General features: G+C 42.0%; 2 protein-coding genes across 2 annotated transcripts in view; one reads left to right on the top strand and one right to left on the bottom strand.

Annotated features, from left to right (window-relative positions):
• The window catches only part of AVEN (apoptosis and caspase activation inhibitor), a 156,506-nt gene that overhangs the window by 104,867 nt on the left and 36,290 nt on the right, over positions 1-15,349 (bottom strand). Inside the window, exon 2 of the mRNA XM_056851763.1 lies at positions 15,051-15,222. Within this exon, the coding sequence (XP_056707741.1) occupies positions 15,051-15,222 (172 nt within the window). The remainder of the gene's footprint in view (positions 1-15,050; positions 15,223-15,349) is intronic.
• CHRM5 (cholinergic receptor muscarinic 5) overlaps positions 1-15,349 on the top strand; it is a 95,939-nt gene that overhangs the window by 38,133 nt on the left and 42,457 nt on the right. The gene's annotated exons all lie outside the window — the stretch shown is intronic.

Consider the following 15,349-nt stretch of genomic DNA (forward strand, 5'->3'; position numbering starts at 1 on the left):
GAACAGGGAGTATTGAACTGCTGCCCTTTTCCCAGCTAAGACTCGTCTACCCATTAAATGTAACAAGATGGCACTGCCACTGTCATTCATGCCTTGGTGACATCTAGACTGTCATAGAATGCATTCTGCTTAGGGCTATCCATCAAGATTGTCTAGCAGCTTCAGTGGACCAAAATATTTGGGCAAGTTCCCTGAAGAGGTAGCATACAAATGCACTAAAATAAAATAAAATACTGGTTCTTGTAGGTTATCCGGGCTGTGTGACAGTGGTCTTGGTATTTTCTTTCCTGACATTTCGCCAGCAGCTGTGGCAGGCATCTTCAGACACTGTCCTTCAGTGTTACTCCTCTGAAGATGCCTGCCACAGCTGCTGGCGAAACGTCAGGAAAGAAAATACCAAGACCACGGTCACACAGCCTGGATAACCTACAAGAACCAATGAACTCTGACCGTGAAAGCCTTCGACAAAATAAAATACTGTTATAATCTATTGTCAGACATAAGCAGGAGGTAATATCTGTGCTACAGGGACTACACTAGTTACATATGCTTTCAAGCACAATGAAAGATGCTGGTCTTGACCTTTAAAGCCCTAAATGGTTTGGATCCACAGTACTTGCAGTATGAGTACCTCTGCTCTTTAAGATCTACCTGCAAGGCCCTGCCCAAGACACCATCTTTAGTAGTTGTAAATTGGCATCCATCAGGAGCAAAGCTGGTCATCCCCCACCACAAGTAACTCCCTCCCTTCAGGCATTTACTTGTTCCCTCACTTGCCTAATTCTGAGAAAAGATAAAAAAATACTATGTTTTTCCAGGTGTGTAATATCTGTTAACATCTATGCTGCATAGCATTGTTATTTCATTGATATTTCCATATGACGTTTACTGGGGGTTTCCAACTATCAACACAGCATCGCGAGAGCAAGAGAAAGGAGGTGACTGGGACGGAGACAGCTTTGGCCATCCTCACAGACTATCTCCATTGGCAGCTGGATCGAGGGCAAGGCTGTTGATTTTATTAGATCTTTCAGCAGCCTTCAACACGGTTGATTATGATCTTCTAGACCACTGCCTTGCCAACGCAGGAATTCGGGGCACAGCCCTTCAATGGCTGCGCTCCTTTTTCCATGGTCAGGACAGAGGGTAGCACTTAGGGAGAAGGTATCACCGCAGCACCCCTTGGTGTGTGGGATTCCGTAGGGGGTGATCCTCTCACCTATGTTATTCAACATCTACATGCGCCAGCTAGTCTGGAGTTTTGGGCTGGGTTGTCACCAGTACGCTGATGACCTCACCCAGCTTTAACTGCTGATGGGTGGCCAGCCAGATACCGCCCTGGAGACACTGGCTAGGTGCTTTGAGGCCATGACGAAATGGTTGAGACAGAGCCAACTGAAATTCAATCTATCAAACACAGAGGTCCTGTGGCTGGGTTGGGGCAGGTTGGAGACAGTGTGCCAGCTCCTGGCTCTTGATAGTGTGCAACTGACACCTGCATCCACCATCAAGAGCTTGGGTATGATTCTGGATGCCTCCTTGTCTATGGAGGCCCAGGTCACAGCCATAGCCAAGGCGGCCTTTTACCACCTCCACTTCAGGTGGCATTCCAGATCAAGTTAACGGTGCTGATATTAACTTTTAAAGCCCTACATGATCTGGGACCATTGTATCTTCGGACCGTTTCTCCTGTATGCCCCCGAAGAGCGCTGCACTCTGTAAATAACAACTTACTGGTGGTCCCCAGTCTGAAAAGTGTCCAGCTGTCCTTGACCAGGGCCAGGGCCTTTTCTGCCCTGGCCCCGGCCTGGTGGAACTCTATGTAATGATACCAGGGCCCTGCAGGACTTGATGCAGTTCCACAGGGCCTGTAAGACTGTGATGTTATGCCAGGCCTATGGTTGAGGGCAGCAACAGTTTCCATCACAGTTGGCCTTCCCCTCCCCCAATCTTCATTTGATTGAATTGATTGATTGGAGGCTCTGAGCATTCTCTCCGAGCTAGTTGCCGCCCTGTGTGTTGCAAATTATGCACCAAATGGATTTTAGAATTATAATTTAGGTTTTAATTGTAAATTATTTTTGTATTTTGTATTAACACATTGATGTTTGTATCGATGTTTTAACGTTGTAAGCTGCCCTGAGCCCGGCCTTGGCCAGGGTACAGCAGGTTAGAAATTCAATCAATCAATAAAAGATTGCAAATCTAGACTGGTAGGGTATGAAAAGAGATATTTTTAAAATGTTTCATTGATTTGCTGTACGTTGTTAGTTGCTTCGAGAACTTTTAACTAGAATGCAGTGTAAAGGTTTGGATAAATAAATAATCATGCTTTATTGTTGAGCTTCCCAGAGAAACCTGGCTAGCCAGTGTTAAGAGTGCTGGACTAGATTTAACAGGCCAGCCTTGTTTGGGTTTATATGGCCAATTCCCGTTGCCAGGTCCTGCACAGCAAACACAAACACACACAAAAGCACACCCTCCTCCTAGCTCTGAGTGGATAAAGCACAATTAAAAGAAAAACTTGAGCCAGTAAAGGCCCATGATACTAATTTGCATTAAAAGTCCATCTCTTAGCTGGAAGATCACTTAGTAGAAAAGGAAAAAAAATATTTTGAAGACAACTGAAATATTCCTTCAGAATTAAGCATCTAAGGATAGATTCATGCAACCATTGTACTGTGAGGTTTTCATTACTGTATTTCTTTTTAACTATCTCTGCATATTGGGGATCCCATGTAACTAGACTATATGAATGCAGCAATACAGTCCCATTAGTGACCGTTATGCCTTCAACAAGAAAGATATCTCGAAAACATTATGCCCCAAGAATTGACCAGAAACGTAATCTGGCTATTAAATCCACACAGTCATAACTGGCTCCTAAGGAGTTAAGAAAATCTTGAAGTTGGATGTAGCAGAAAAGTATGTAGGAGGAGTTAGCGGATCTGATTTTTTTCCTACCTTCTCTTCCCACAGCAGTCTTCTGCTCCTCAAAATCCACTATGAGGGTTGGAAGAACTTCATGGTGGGGGGGGGAGGGATGTACCACAATACAATGGACTTGATTAAGGAGGGTTGAATACCTGGATAAATCAGCTCCTCCTCCCTCCTCCTCAACTCTCCTGCGAAAGTAGGAGGAGGGAGTGATTATTCCCAGTATCACCTTCTCACAGCTGCCCCTTGTGCTGTGATTTATTTATTCATAAAGAAATTTCATGCTGTCTTCCCAGTATTTTCATGACAAGCAACGGGGAGGGGAGGAGATAGGGAAAGATCAGTTACACCACTTCCGTCAGTGAGTTCTTCCACAGCCTTTAAACAACATATGAGGCAGTTCTAAGAGCCAGATATCGAAGACTGATTTAGAGACTGAGATAGTTGTTCAGCGCTATCATGCAATACATTTTAAAGACATATATAATTGAAATGGTATCGGGAGAGGGGGAAGGTGTGGACTGAAGCCTTGTAAACTGACTGGGAGTCCTTGATAAGCTTCCTAAGTCATGTTAGCCTCAGTCCTGGGCATTGTACAAGCACTCTTCTGTCAGTAAGACACAAATGCCTGGTACCCATCAGCCCAAGCCCACTTGATTTTTTTCTTTGTCAGTGACTCCTATCATTCCTTGTCTGTTCCCTGCCTCATACTACAAACTATTCCTTCAGATACAGACCCCAGTTTATAGTGACTCAACAGTGCTAATAACCTTGCCCCAGAAACTGACAGCAAACAAATCGTCCACCTACCAGTTTCAAGGCCACTTAGTGCCAGCTAGACATTTGACAGAGAAGATGAAACTGATGATCATCAATGTATGACATTTAAGGGATTCTAGGATTCTGGATTTAAAAAAAATATATTATGAAGCCATAAGACTCAAATTCTGTGACTAGAATTATGCGAAGAGGTAGAAACGTGTTGAATTAAAATCTCTTGGAGGAGGGATAAGAGATGGGGGAGGGGTGTTATTATAACACAGCCTAAACATTTAGCAGGAGGAGACAATATACTGTATTTTCCGGCGTACAAGACGACTGGGCGTATAAGACGACCCCCCATTTTTACAGTTAAAATATAGAGTTTGGGATTGTCCCGAGTCCGCGGCCTGGGGCCGGCCCTCGGGACTGCGCCCCAACCCTGCGGCCACCCCCGGTCCTCCTGGGGTGGCTCAACCCCCGGGGAAACAACACCACTTACCGGGGCGGGAGAAAGAGGGGGCGGGGCGGCTGGACGAGCTGGCAGCGCTCCGGGAGGCGGGGCTGGCGGGAGGAACAGGAGGAGGCCGGGGGCTGACCTCCCGGCATGGAAGAGTGTGTGCCGACCCGGAGCGGCGGGACGTGGCTCTCAAGGGGAGTCGGCGAGGGGAGAAGGGAGCGGGGAAGAAGAGGGGGACGGGGGCGAGAGTAAGGGCCCTCGAGAAGGGCGAGGCTAAAGGAGAGGGGAGGACTGAGCCGACGGCCCATGGAGGGCGGGGCTAAAGGAGGGTTTGGAGGGGAGGGAAGCCCATAAAGACAGAAGCTGAAGCGGAGGCCGGGGAGGAAAGGGGGCATGTTGGGTGTGCTAGGCGGCAGCCAAAACACCCTGTGCCGGGAGAAGAGAGTGGCCACCCCAGCCCCGGCCAGCTGGCCAGCCAGCCGCATGCCTGCCTTGCGCTGCCGCTGGAGCACAGCCGAGCACTTCCCTCCGTGCACCCCGGCGCACCTGGCTCCGACTCCGAGCTGGGCAGTGAGCGCCCTCGCCGGGCTCGCCTCCCCTCCCTCTTCTGCCGGACATGGACAGAGCGGAGGCGGCTCCCAGGCAGATTCTCCAGTCCGGCTCGGAATTCAGCATCCGGAGTATAAGACGACACCCGGTGTATAAGACGACCCCCGACTTTTGAGAAGATTTTCCTGGGTTAAAAAGTAGTCTTATACGCCAGAAAATACAGTACTTCTACCCTCTGCTTCACAGACTAGAGCAAAGTCTTCACATTTAAATAGTGGCAAATGTTCTCAGGACTCTGCTTAAGTTGTGGATTCTGCATCTGTTGACATATGACTTATGATCACAACTAAGAATATTCCTAGACACGGTACAAGATGCTCCTTCCTTTTGAACCCTTGTGGAATCAGGATGTTCTCATCTCTTCCGTTTTCCATTATGGAAAACCAATTACATCTTTCTTTATTTCCATCTGAGGCACCAAAATGAAATTGTGTGGAGATTTTGAAATCCTCTCCTTTGTTTCTTACACAGAATGTTTACCAATTTAGGTATTTACACCAGCATTACTGAACACCACGATGGCTGGTACCCCCAGATACCACAATTATTTTATAAGTAAATCTGTAGAGTTTAGAACATCACTAATCAGATACCCTGTAGTCCCATTTTCTACTTTTATTTATGTACTGTCACAATAGGTAGATGGTTTCTTTTTTAAAGCTTTTTTTTGTTTGTTTCCAAGCAATGCTAGGTATTCTATAATTTGATGCTTCAATGTAACTAAAACACAGACAATTCACAGACATGTTAAAAACAAAAAAAATATTTTCAGAATAGCAAGGTATTTTAAAGTTGTTAGTACATTAGAATTTCCTTCATCTACTTCACAATTCATGAAGTACAAAATAAAAGTGTCAAGATACTCTTCTGAGATTAGACACTGCCAATATTTTTTAAAATTATGAAGAAACACTTGCACCTTTTAGTACAAATTAATTCAGCAAATTAATTCTGCCTAGGTCACCACAAGATTGTCTTAATTTTTTTTATTGTAAACAGACAACAAAGCACTCTTAGAGGCTTCCTCGCCATTAAGACAAGGCAGATAGATGGAGCCCATTCAAGAGTTAGGCTATAAGAATAGGGTTGCCAAATCTGGGTTGACAAATACCTGGAGATTTTGGGGGCGGAGCCTGAGGAAGGCAGGGTTTGGGGAGGAGAGGGACTTCAATGCCATAGAGTCCAATTTTCTCCAGGTGAACATTTTCGCTATCGGCTGGACATCAGTTGCAATAGCAGGAAATCTCCAGCTAGTACCTGGAAGGTTGGCAACCCTATATAAGAACCAGATGCATAAAGCTGAATCATACTTGGGCTCACAATGTCAGCAGAAGGTCAAAGTCTGCAGCTGGGGCAAGTGGTAAAACGAGCAAATAGAGTGCATGTTTTAGCTTACAACTGAACTCCAGACAACAGAGATAAGTCCTCCTGGAGAAAATGGCTGCTTTGGAGGGTGGACTCTATGGCATTATGCCCTGCTGAGGCCTCTTCCCTCCCCAAACTCTGCCCTCCTCAGACTTCACTACAAAATCTCCAGGATTTTCCCAACCTGGAGCTGGCAAACCTAACCAGACCTGGCCCCAGCGAGTCTTCCCACAAAGGCCAAAATAGGCCTGGAAAGGGCCCTTCCCCGCCCCGCCCCCCGCCTTTTACTGGCAGAACCAAGCCTGGAATCTGCAGTTGCCTAGCAACTGTCCCTGAGGGAAATCCATTGCTTAAAGCTACAGGCACTCCTTTTATCATTTTTGGCTTTTTTATACTCCCTAATCTATTTTTTTGTAGATTTCAGATTTCTCTGCCCGTCCACAGTTCCAGTCACTGGATTTAAGTATCCAAAGATTTGCCAACTTCTCTATAAAATATATAGATTTTCATCTTTGTACTGCTGACTGGCTTTATTAAATGCTTTTAACATCAAGATAAATAGTATTTTGGCATTGACTTCCAGAATTAACACTTTTTATGTAAAGATACCAAGGCTCAAGCTTAGCAGAAGCCCTATTCCCATATTTGTAGAGCAACACATACTTGAATAATCCATTTCCTTTTTTATCATTTTACATATATTCCAGGTCTACATTGTTCTCTGGCAGCTGTGGACACTGGGGAGAATTTAGCTTACTGAAAAATCTAAATAAAAGTGACTGGTTTGTAATTAATTTGTTTCTATAGGGCCTGGTTTCGTACATCTGGAGGAGGGGCAGGATTCAGTATACTTTGGTCACAAAAACATTGATGTCTGGACATTCAGCACAGTCTGACTAATCTAGTTGTACATTGAATACTCTGAAGAGTATTAATCTTATTAATTGATGATATTTAACATGTGTTTAATCAAGTATGCCAATTAAAAAGCATTTTGAGGGTCAGCAAACTTGGGGAGGGGTGGATCAACAGTACAGTCTGCAGTTGGTAAGGATTCTGCGACAGCTCTTCTTCGAGTTCAGCAAAGTGGCTGAGGTTATCAACTGATATATTAATCTTGTGATTTCAAGTCAATTTCTTAGTGGTGTGTGACAGTAACTCATTGACTCTTAAGGCAGCAATCCCAATAATAGGCACACTTGTTCGGAAGTTAGTTCCATTTAAATGAACATGACTTACTTTTAAGTTACAAGTAGACTTCACGGCTGCACCCTATTCAAATTTCTTTTGACAGCAAGTTTCATGGCAACCAATTAAACCCTACTGAAATCAATAGGAGAGAGGCATGCACAAAACTACCTGTCCAGATTTTCCTCCATCTGGCTACTGAGCTGCCCCAATCACCCTCCTCCCATGACAACCTCCCATAGCATCCAAGGAAAGCTGCAGAAACAACATCTCTCTCTCCAGATGGATCATAGATGGATCCAAGGCAGCAGTCACACTAGAGAAGGTGTACACCTCCCTCAGCAGAATCCACGGCTGGCTGCAGAGGGAGTACTTCATTCTGCATTCCACCTCAGATGGATCAGAGGCAGCAGCCATGCAAGAAGAGATTCACACCTCCTCCTGTGCTGCCCCAGCAGGATATGTGCCGGTTGTACAGGATGGGCTTCTGAAGCCTGCCTTGAACCCCAAATTAGCTGCAGCACAAGAATCAACAATACAGACAAGCCACATGTTGCTTCCTCAGAGGCCACCTCCTTCTACCAATGTGACACCCCAAGCTGCTGTTTTGGTGGCAGAGCAATCCTGACTACGAGACTTCTACCAAGCCTAAATGTTACAAACTGTCAAAGGTTCAAAACTTGGGAGAACAACAAACCAGAACAAGAACCTCCCACACAGGAATTTCCACTTGCATATTAACGGAACAGATGCAGTGCCAAGTATTGCTGGCACAACTAAATCAGAGACCTTAGGGCACTGTGCCTTGCTCCATCTGCCTCTCTCCCAGACAAGCTTTGTGGTTGTCTCAGAAGAAAGCCTGGGCAAATCCTGGTATGAGCAAAGGGTCAGATAAACAGATCTTTCTTATGATCCTTTCCCATTCTTTCGTGGCATTTAACAGGAGGAGATGCAAAGCAAGTGGCAGATGACGAAACAATTAACATGCATGGCTTGCATCATTTATCAACAATTTGCATATTATACAACCTAAATTGCCCAGATTTGGGGGAATTTAAATAGAGTAACCTAATTTTGGCACACCATATCACTTCAAAGCTATGATCCAACTGCAACCTGCAATTCCATACTTTTAGTGTTCCTTATTTAAAAAAAAATACAATCAGAAAAATCTATATAAAAAAGTAGTTGTCAAACATATTCCAAACTAGTTTTTATAAAGGAACTTGATAGCCTTGATGCTTTTATCCTTTTTAAATCCTTTTTTTTTAAGGGAAGTGTCTTCCCATAATTGAAGTCTTTCACAGGCTTATGCACAGCTATAACACAGCTATTATGAATAGTCACCTGAGATTCCCGAAGCAAAAGCCATGTAATACCTTTTACTTGAGACCAATCAAAGCACAACACTTTGTATGCCAAGGCTGGATGTGGGGGGAAAAAAGAGAGAAGGGAGGAGAGAAGGAGAATTCTTAGGCCATGAACTTCAGACCTCTGCATCAGCATCAACCTCAACTTCACTGAGCACAGGGTGCAGCTAGTATTAAGCTGCACCCCTGCTGGGAACATCATCCAAATAAAGCCTAACAACCAATAGTTGATTAAATGTCTCTCTGATGTCAAATGGGTCCAACAAAAGGGTCAAGAGCAAAGCGAATACATAGGATTATTTTTTCAACTGGAAGACTATCATTTTTGCTTCTTGTTCCCAACACGCCAAAGGGGCAAGTTTATACTAGCCACAGACTATGCCCACTGAAGTCAACAAAACAGTCTGTTTAAGAAGAAACCCTATGATCATGACATGAAGCACCTTAATCCCCCCTTTTTTTTTTCTAAACATCCAGCCTGACAAGTTCTGGAGAACTTGAAACTTCGTACATGGTATTATGTTATTTTGGTTGGTCTTACATGGCTTTTGTTTCTGGAGTTTACTGTTGACTAACACAGCTATGTACAATGTTTCCCCCGATGCCCAGTCACCTACAAAAGTGCAAAAACAGAAGATGTTTATTATGCCAGGAGGCTATCCAAAATAAACTTGGGATTTAACCAACAGAATGATTATGGGGCTAGGAAATCCTTGTGATACAGAACTTTTATATTCACACAATACATAACACATTACTCAACAATATACCACTTATCGGTTTCTTAGCAAAAAAGAGCTATAATAATTGAACACACATTCAGGAAAAAAATTGATCCACAAATCAAGTTTAAATGAAGTAAAACCGGCTGAGATACACTGCTTACTGCTAGCCTATGCAGGCTTAAATAAGATGTGGACTGAGGCAAAAAATCTATTTTTGGACACTTAAGTCAGACAGATCAATAAGTAACTGAGCATAACTCTTCAAACAGTGAAAATCTTCGGACCCAGTCTAGTTATTCCATTATTTCCACTTCTTTTGTTTCTTCTGCATGAATAGATATTTTACTAGTCCAAGATTTATTCCCAGAAGGCTCTACAAGAGACCTGAAGTTCACCTCATCTATGTCAGCATTATTTCAGAAAAAGAAAGAGAAAGGCTTCAGATTGCTGTTTAAAATCCAGCTTTAAAATGCGAAACAAAAATTATTTTTAAAACGGTAAAAAGCCTAGATTTCTGCTCTAAACAAATCAGAAAATAAAATCCAGAAATTCATTCATTGCTTTGTTTAATCAAGTGGATTCATTAAAGCTTTGCTAAGCCAATAAGATGTAATATTTCTAGCAGTTCAATAGAAACAGCTTGCAAAGACTGCACAGAGCTTCAACATGCTGTTCAAAAACAAAGCAACACTCTGTGCACTTAGTAAACTTATATACAGAGGAACACTACTAATTCAGTCAGTCCAGTTTAATTCTAACACTATAATGAGATATCCTGCTGACTTCAACATATGGCAAAAGAAGTAGAAGTTTGTGCTTTGAGTACGAGATTCTAAGCAAGTCTGTGTGCATTCTGTCCTCTCTCAGAACACTGAAAAATGATTATGTTCCTGGCTATGATTGTACTGGAGAAAAAACTTCAAAATGCATGGACAAGGTCTCAAATACAAATAGACTTGACCATATCCTTCAGATGTAAAGTATGTGTCATATCTGGGTTTTATTTTGTTTCACTCGTTGTGTTTAAAGATTTTATGAATATTCTGTTTTCTGTGTTTTAACTTTGCAGGTCACTTTGAATACATTTTATACATGGGTAGGCAGGATACATTTCAGATAATTTATTTCTTCATTCATTTGCATTTACTTCTGAATAATCTCATTGTCTTGATTTTAACTTCTTTTGTGCGAGGAAATGGTTTCAAGACTTGAGTTGCTTCCACACGAGTGTTTTGCTTTGGCTTAGGTCTAAAATCATAGTTCATTTTATTTTTTAGCTTCCACTCAACTCTGTCTTTCAGTCATCCTCCAATTATCCACTTCTGTGGTTTCCCCTGCTTTGGTCTATTCTTTCCCAAACCAGAGACTGATAAACTTGTTTTTTACAGTTGCTCTACGAGCACTAGAGGGATTTCATTCAGGCCAGAATATGTGACTGGTAGAGTACATTTTGCTTGAAGTCTTAAGTTGTGCTGTCATGCTTTTCAGGGTTAAATGTAATCATGTACTGCACGACTCTGTATTTTGGTACAAGTCTGAAGGGATAGCTTGGATTTTATTTTCATTTTCCATATATTTATATGCATATTTACTATGAATTAAACTATCATTTTATTGGTATTTTGTTGTTGTGTTATCACTTCTCATACTCTGACCATTGGTTATCCAATGTTGGTACTATCAAAATTCAGCAACATTCTCTTGTGCATACTAATTCATTCATTTGTAGATGGAAAACATGAAATTTAATTACTTGTATGGTTGTGTTTTCTTTCAGTGCTTTCTGTGCCTTATAAGTCATATATGAGATTATAACAGCAGAAGAAGTTATTACATTTGAATGTTATGGTCTCTTAATACAGAATGATAATTAAATTGGTTCACAATATCACAAAACATGTGGTAAAGTGGGAGTGGGGGAACAGGATAAACCAGGTAATGCTTAGGAGCAATCCCATCTCTTTCTCTTATGGTATCCTACTTTCAGAAGCTATATGTTCCTGGACATGACTGCCAGATACTCCAGTTGGAAAATACCCCAGAACTGTCAGAAAAAACACTTGGATCTGTCATTACAATTGACCCCTCCCCCACCTGCAGGGGATATGTGAAGCTGTAAGTCAAAACCCTACCAGGAAATGATCTGTTCATGACAACAGAATCACATACAACTCCATATCCATATCACTCTTGCATCTGGACCAACACTCCATTTCCAGAATGTGCCCTGCTACATGCACCAGATCCAAAGTCAAATTAAATAGATCCTCAGTTGACATGGTAGCCCTGAAGTTCTGAACCACCCCTAACAGCATAGCCTCTATATCAGAGTTGAAACGTGCATTACCATTAGCCTGGGATATCACATCTTAACATTGGGGGCCAAGCTAGAAGTCATGATGGCTACTGGTTGGACCCTTGGACGGTGATGACGTTTTAGAGCAGAACTCATCCATTAAAAAATCCCACAAGGGCCCAATCCTGATCAAGTCCACAGAGTGGAGGAATCAGTTAATTTTATTTCCCACCCACCCCACCTTTTCAAGTGCCAAAAAAGCCCCACTTGGTTGCTTTGGCACTTGAAAAATGGGGGGGGGAACAAGATCATTTGTCCCACTGCACTGCCTTACGGAAGCATGCAATACACACATGCTATAAAATTATCTCACAACTGCTAAAAACAAACAGAAACATAGTGTATCTTCTAATTCAATTTCCTGAATGGAAAAGCTACATGTACTCAAAAGTAATTATTTAAGCAAAGATTTTAATAAACATTAACACCTCTGTAAATCTAGAGGGAATTCTAATATCATAGCCTTATTTAATTAAGCAGTAAATGTTGACATTTCATATTTTCATTAAGTTAAATTACATCTCCAGAAAAGATTTTGTAGTAGCTGCAAAAATTAGGTATTAAAGAAATCATGGCATTATACTGCTCACACACATACATACCCAAAGTGGGGCAAGGTTTGTGTTTAGGCAAAAATCCCCAATAACAAATTAATTGATTTTAATATTCTCATTGTCTGTTGCAGACATAAATGCCAAAATATTAAAGCTTCCCTCACAGGTAGACTCTTGGAATTTATTTACAGTGGCATAAAGAGAGAGCAAATGCACAGTATTTTTAGAATTGATCATTAATGTCTGGTCCCGAAAGGATGCATTTGCTCATCTAGAGAAAGAAAGTGAGGTAGCTTATTTGCAAGCAAAAGAGAGCCTTCCCCATATGCTTCCTATTTCATCACAGTAGGCAATAAGAAGAAGAAAGAAGAAGAGTTGGTTTTTGTATGCCAACTTTCTCTATCATTTAAGGAAGAATCAAACTGGCTTACAATCACCTTCCCTTCCCCTCCCCACAACAGACACCCTGTGAGGTAGGTGGGGCTGAGAGAGTGTGACTAGCCCAAAGTCACCCAGCTGGCTTAGTGTGAAGGAGCGGGGAAACAAATCCAGTTTACCAGATTAGCCTTCACCACTCATGTGGAGGAGTGGGGAATCAAACCCGGTTCTCTAAATCAGAGTCCACCACTCCAAACCACTGCTCTTAATCACTACACCACACTGGTGTAAGGGGAAAAGAACAATGCAACCAGGAGACAGTTTCCCTATATCACCATAAAAACCAAGTTCTGTGATCAGCCAATAATTTTTAATAAGGACAACCATCAACATTGGTTCTGCTAACTCACTAGTTACCATACAAACAAATATACAGACGAAAAAGTCTCTTAACTACCTGTTCCCCAACAGGGGAAGTTTAGGCTGAGCCTTCTTTCCATGCACTTTACCTGCTGACTTCCTCATGTAAGCCAAGATACTGACATATGGGAGTTGAGTGTAAAGTGCCATCAAGTCTTTGTTAATACAGCATATTTTGTGCAACACACTTCAGCCCACAACAGTGTTTGTTACATTTCTACCCTGCTTTCTTATTTGAAGCAGTATGTATTAAAGACTTGTATCATTCACCTCAAATATATTCAAGATCTCCACTGAAATCCACATCCAATTTTGCAACCCTAGCTTCACAAGTTGTCCATAGAGAGTTCACAGGCCCTGCTTCTATAAATCGCCTACAATCCCTTAATCATAGTGAAAGAATCAGGAGCATAATGTCTGCATAGACTCAAGACAGCAACGTAACTATTGGGTAAAGGGATGTGAACACATTCTTAACATCCAAAGTTATGGTAAATATAAACAAATGTGAAGAATAGTACAAAGCTGTAACATTTGCATAATGGTGAAGGCAGGACTGGAGTGAAATTATCTTTGAACTACTTAAAAAACACTTTTCTAGAGCTATGAATCTCTATACAAATGTATGTATGTGATATATACTATTCCCTGACCTGGATGGCCCAGGCTAGCCCAATCTTGTCAGAGCTTGGAAGCTAAGCAGCATCACCCATGATTAGTACTTGGATGGGAGACCACCAAGGACCACCAGGCAATGGCACACCACCTCTGAACATCTCTTGCCTTGAAAATCCTAGGGGGTTGCCATAAATTGGCTGCAACTTGATGGAACTTTCCAAAAATGCATACTGTTAAGTTGTTTTTAAGAAGACTGCACTTGACAAGACCATGTAGCAGAATTTATTTATTCCAGCTACCCTCCTCCAGAAACAGCTTTAGACAGAGCTAGATTTGAGTTCATCAGCACCTTAAAAAGCAACAAGATTTCCAAGTCAAAGTTCCCTTCATCAGATACACCTGAAACCAGCTCTAGATGGGAATCACACATATTCTTCTGTGTATGGTTACTGCTATACATATCCTTATGAGTGCAGCTAAGAGCAACCATAAAGATTCAGTAAATTCTTTTAAAATGTACAAACGTTTAAGTTTGGGCCCAGAGAAGTGTGAGCAGAACACTACAAATAGTGTAGTCTGCTGCAAGCACTGTGCCACCCAAAAAGCAACTGATGGGATCAGGGGGTGTGGGGAATGCAAAGGATGCGGAACTGGGAGCGGCAGTGAGAAGGTGGAAATCAGCATAAATCCCCTCCCCCCACACACACACACCCTTACTGTTTGTTTTAAAATATAGCTTCATTTTGAGAGGAAAGGACTCTCATTAATGAAAATTACACTGAAGAAAAAGAGATAGTAAAATCAACTGCTTTCTTGTAATATCATTATTAAGCGTACAGCCCAAAAAACAAAATTATTCTGTGCTGCTCTCTCTCTCAGAATGGAACAAATTTACCTCAAGATGAAAATACAGCCCAAAGGCACTCCAATTTTTGGCTTGCAAAACAGATTAGATCGAGCATAAAGGAAACTTCTGACAAAATTGGAGTGGAATTACAAAGTCATACATGACTCAAGAATATCCCTAATGAATTTTTATAGCACCCTACCATTGTTGAGATTATGCGACTATCCATGTTTTTAAAAAACTGACCATGGAAGTGCATGAGGACTATTCTGTCTTGAAACACCTTCTGCCATAAAAACCCCACCCAACTAGCCTGTGACTATGGACTTCTAAGCAGTAAGACACACAAGTAACCTTCCAACAAGTGTTTCGTTACCAGACGTGAGAGTGAGAAGTTCCAAATATCATTATATGAAAACTGCACCATATCAAATTAACGGTTATTTGTGATTTCTATTGCTTACCTGCAGAGCTAAGCAGGACACTAAAGTCAGTCCCACGCTGAGATTCACTGCTGTCACTTTGTGTTTCCTTCTCAGCATCTTCGTAACGATGCCAGTTGGAAACTACCTTTCTTCTCGAATAACTTCCCTGTTCTTCCTTTTCCTCCTCTTGCAGTTCTAGATCAGCAGCAGCCTATAACATGGAGGAGAAAGATGTGTGAATCACAGTTTTAATTAGATTTCCCTCAATTAGGTTTTCTCAAGGATTAAACAGGTGCCATGAATCAATGTCCCCACCTAAAATTACATTCATTGACATA

The sequence above is a fragment of the Euleptes europaea genome, chromosome 6 (assembly GCF_029931775.1).
Source record: "Euleptes europaea isolate rEulEur1 chromosome 6, rEulEur1.hap1, whole genome shotgun sequence".
NCBI classification, from domain to species: domain Eukaryota; kingdom Metazoa; phylum Chordata; class Lepidosauria; order Squamata; family Sphaerodactylidae; genus Euleptes; species Euleptes europaea.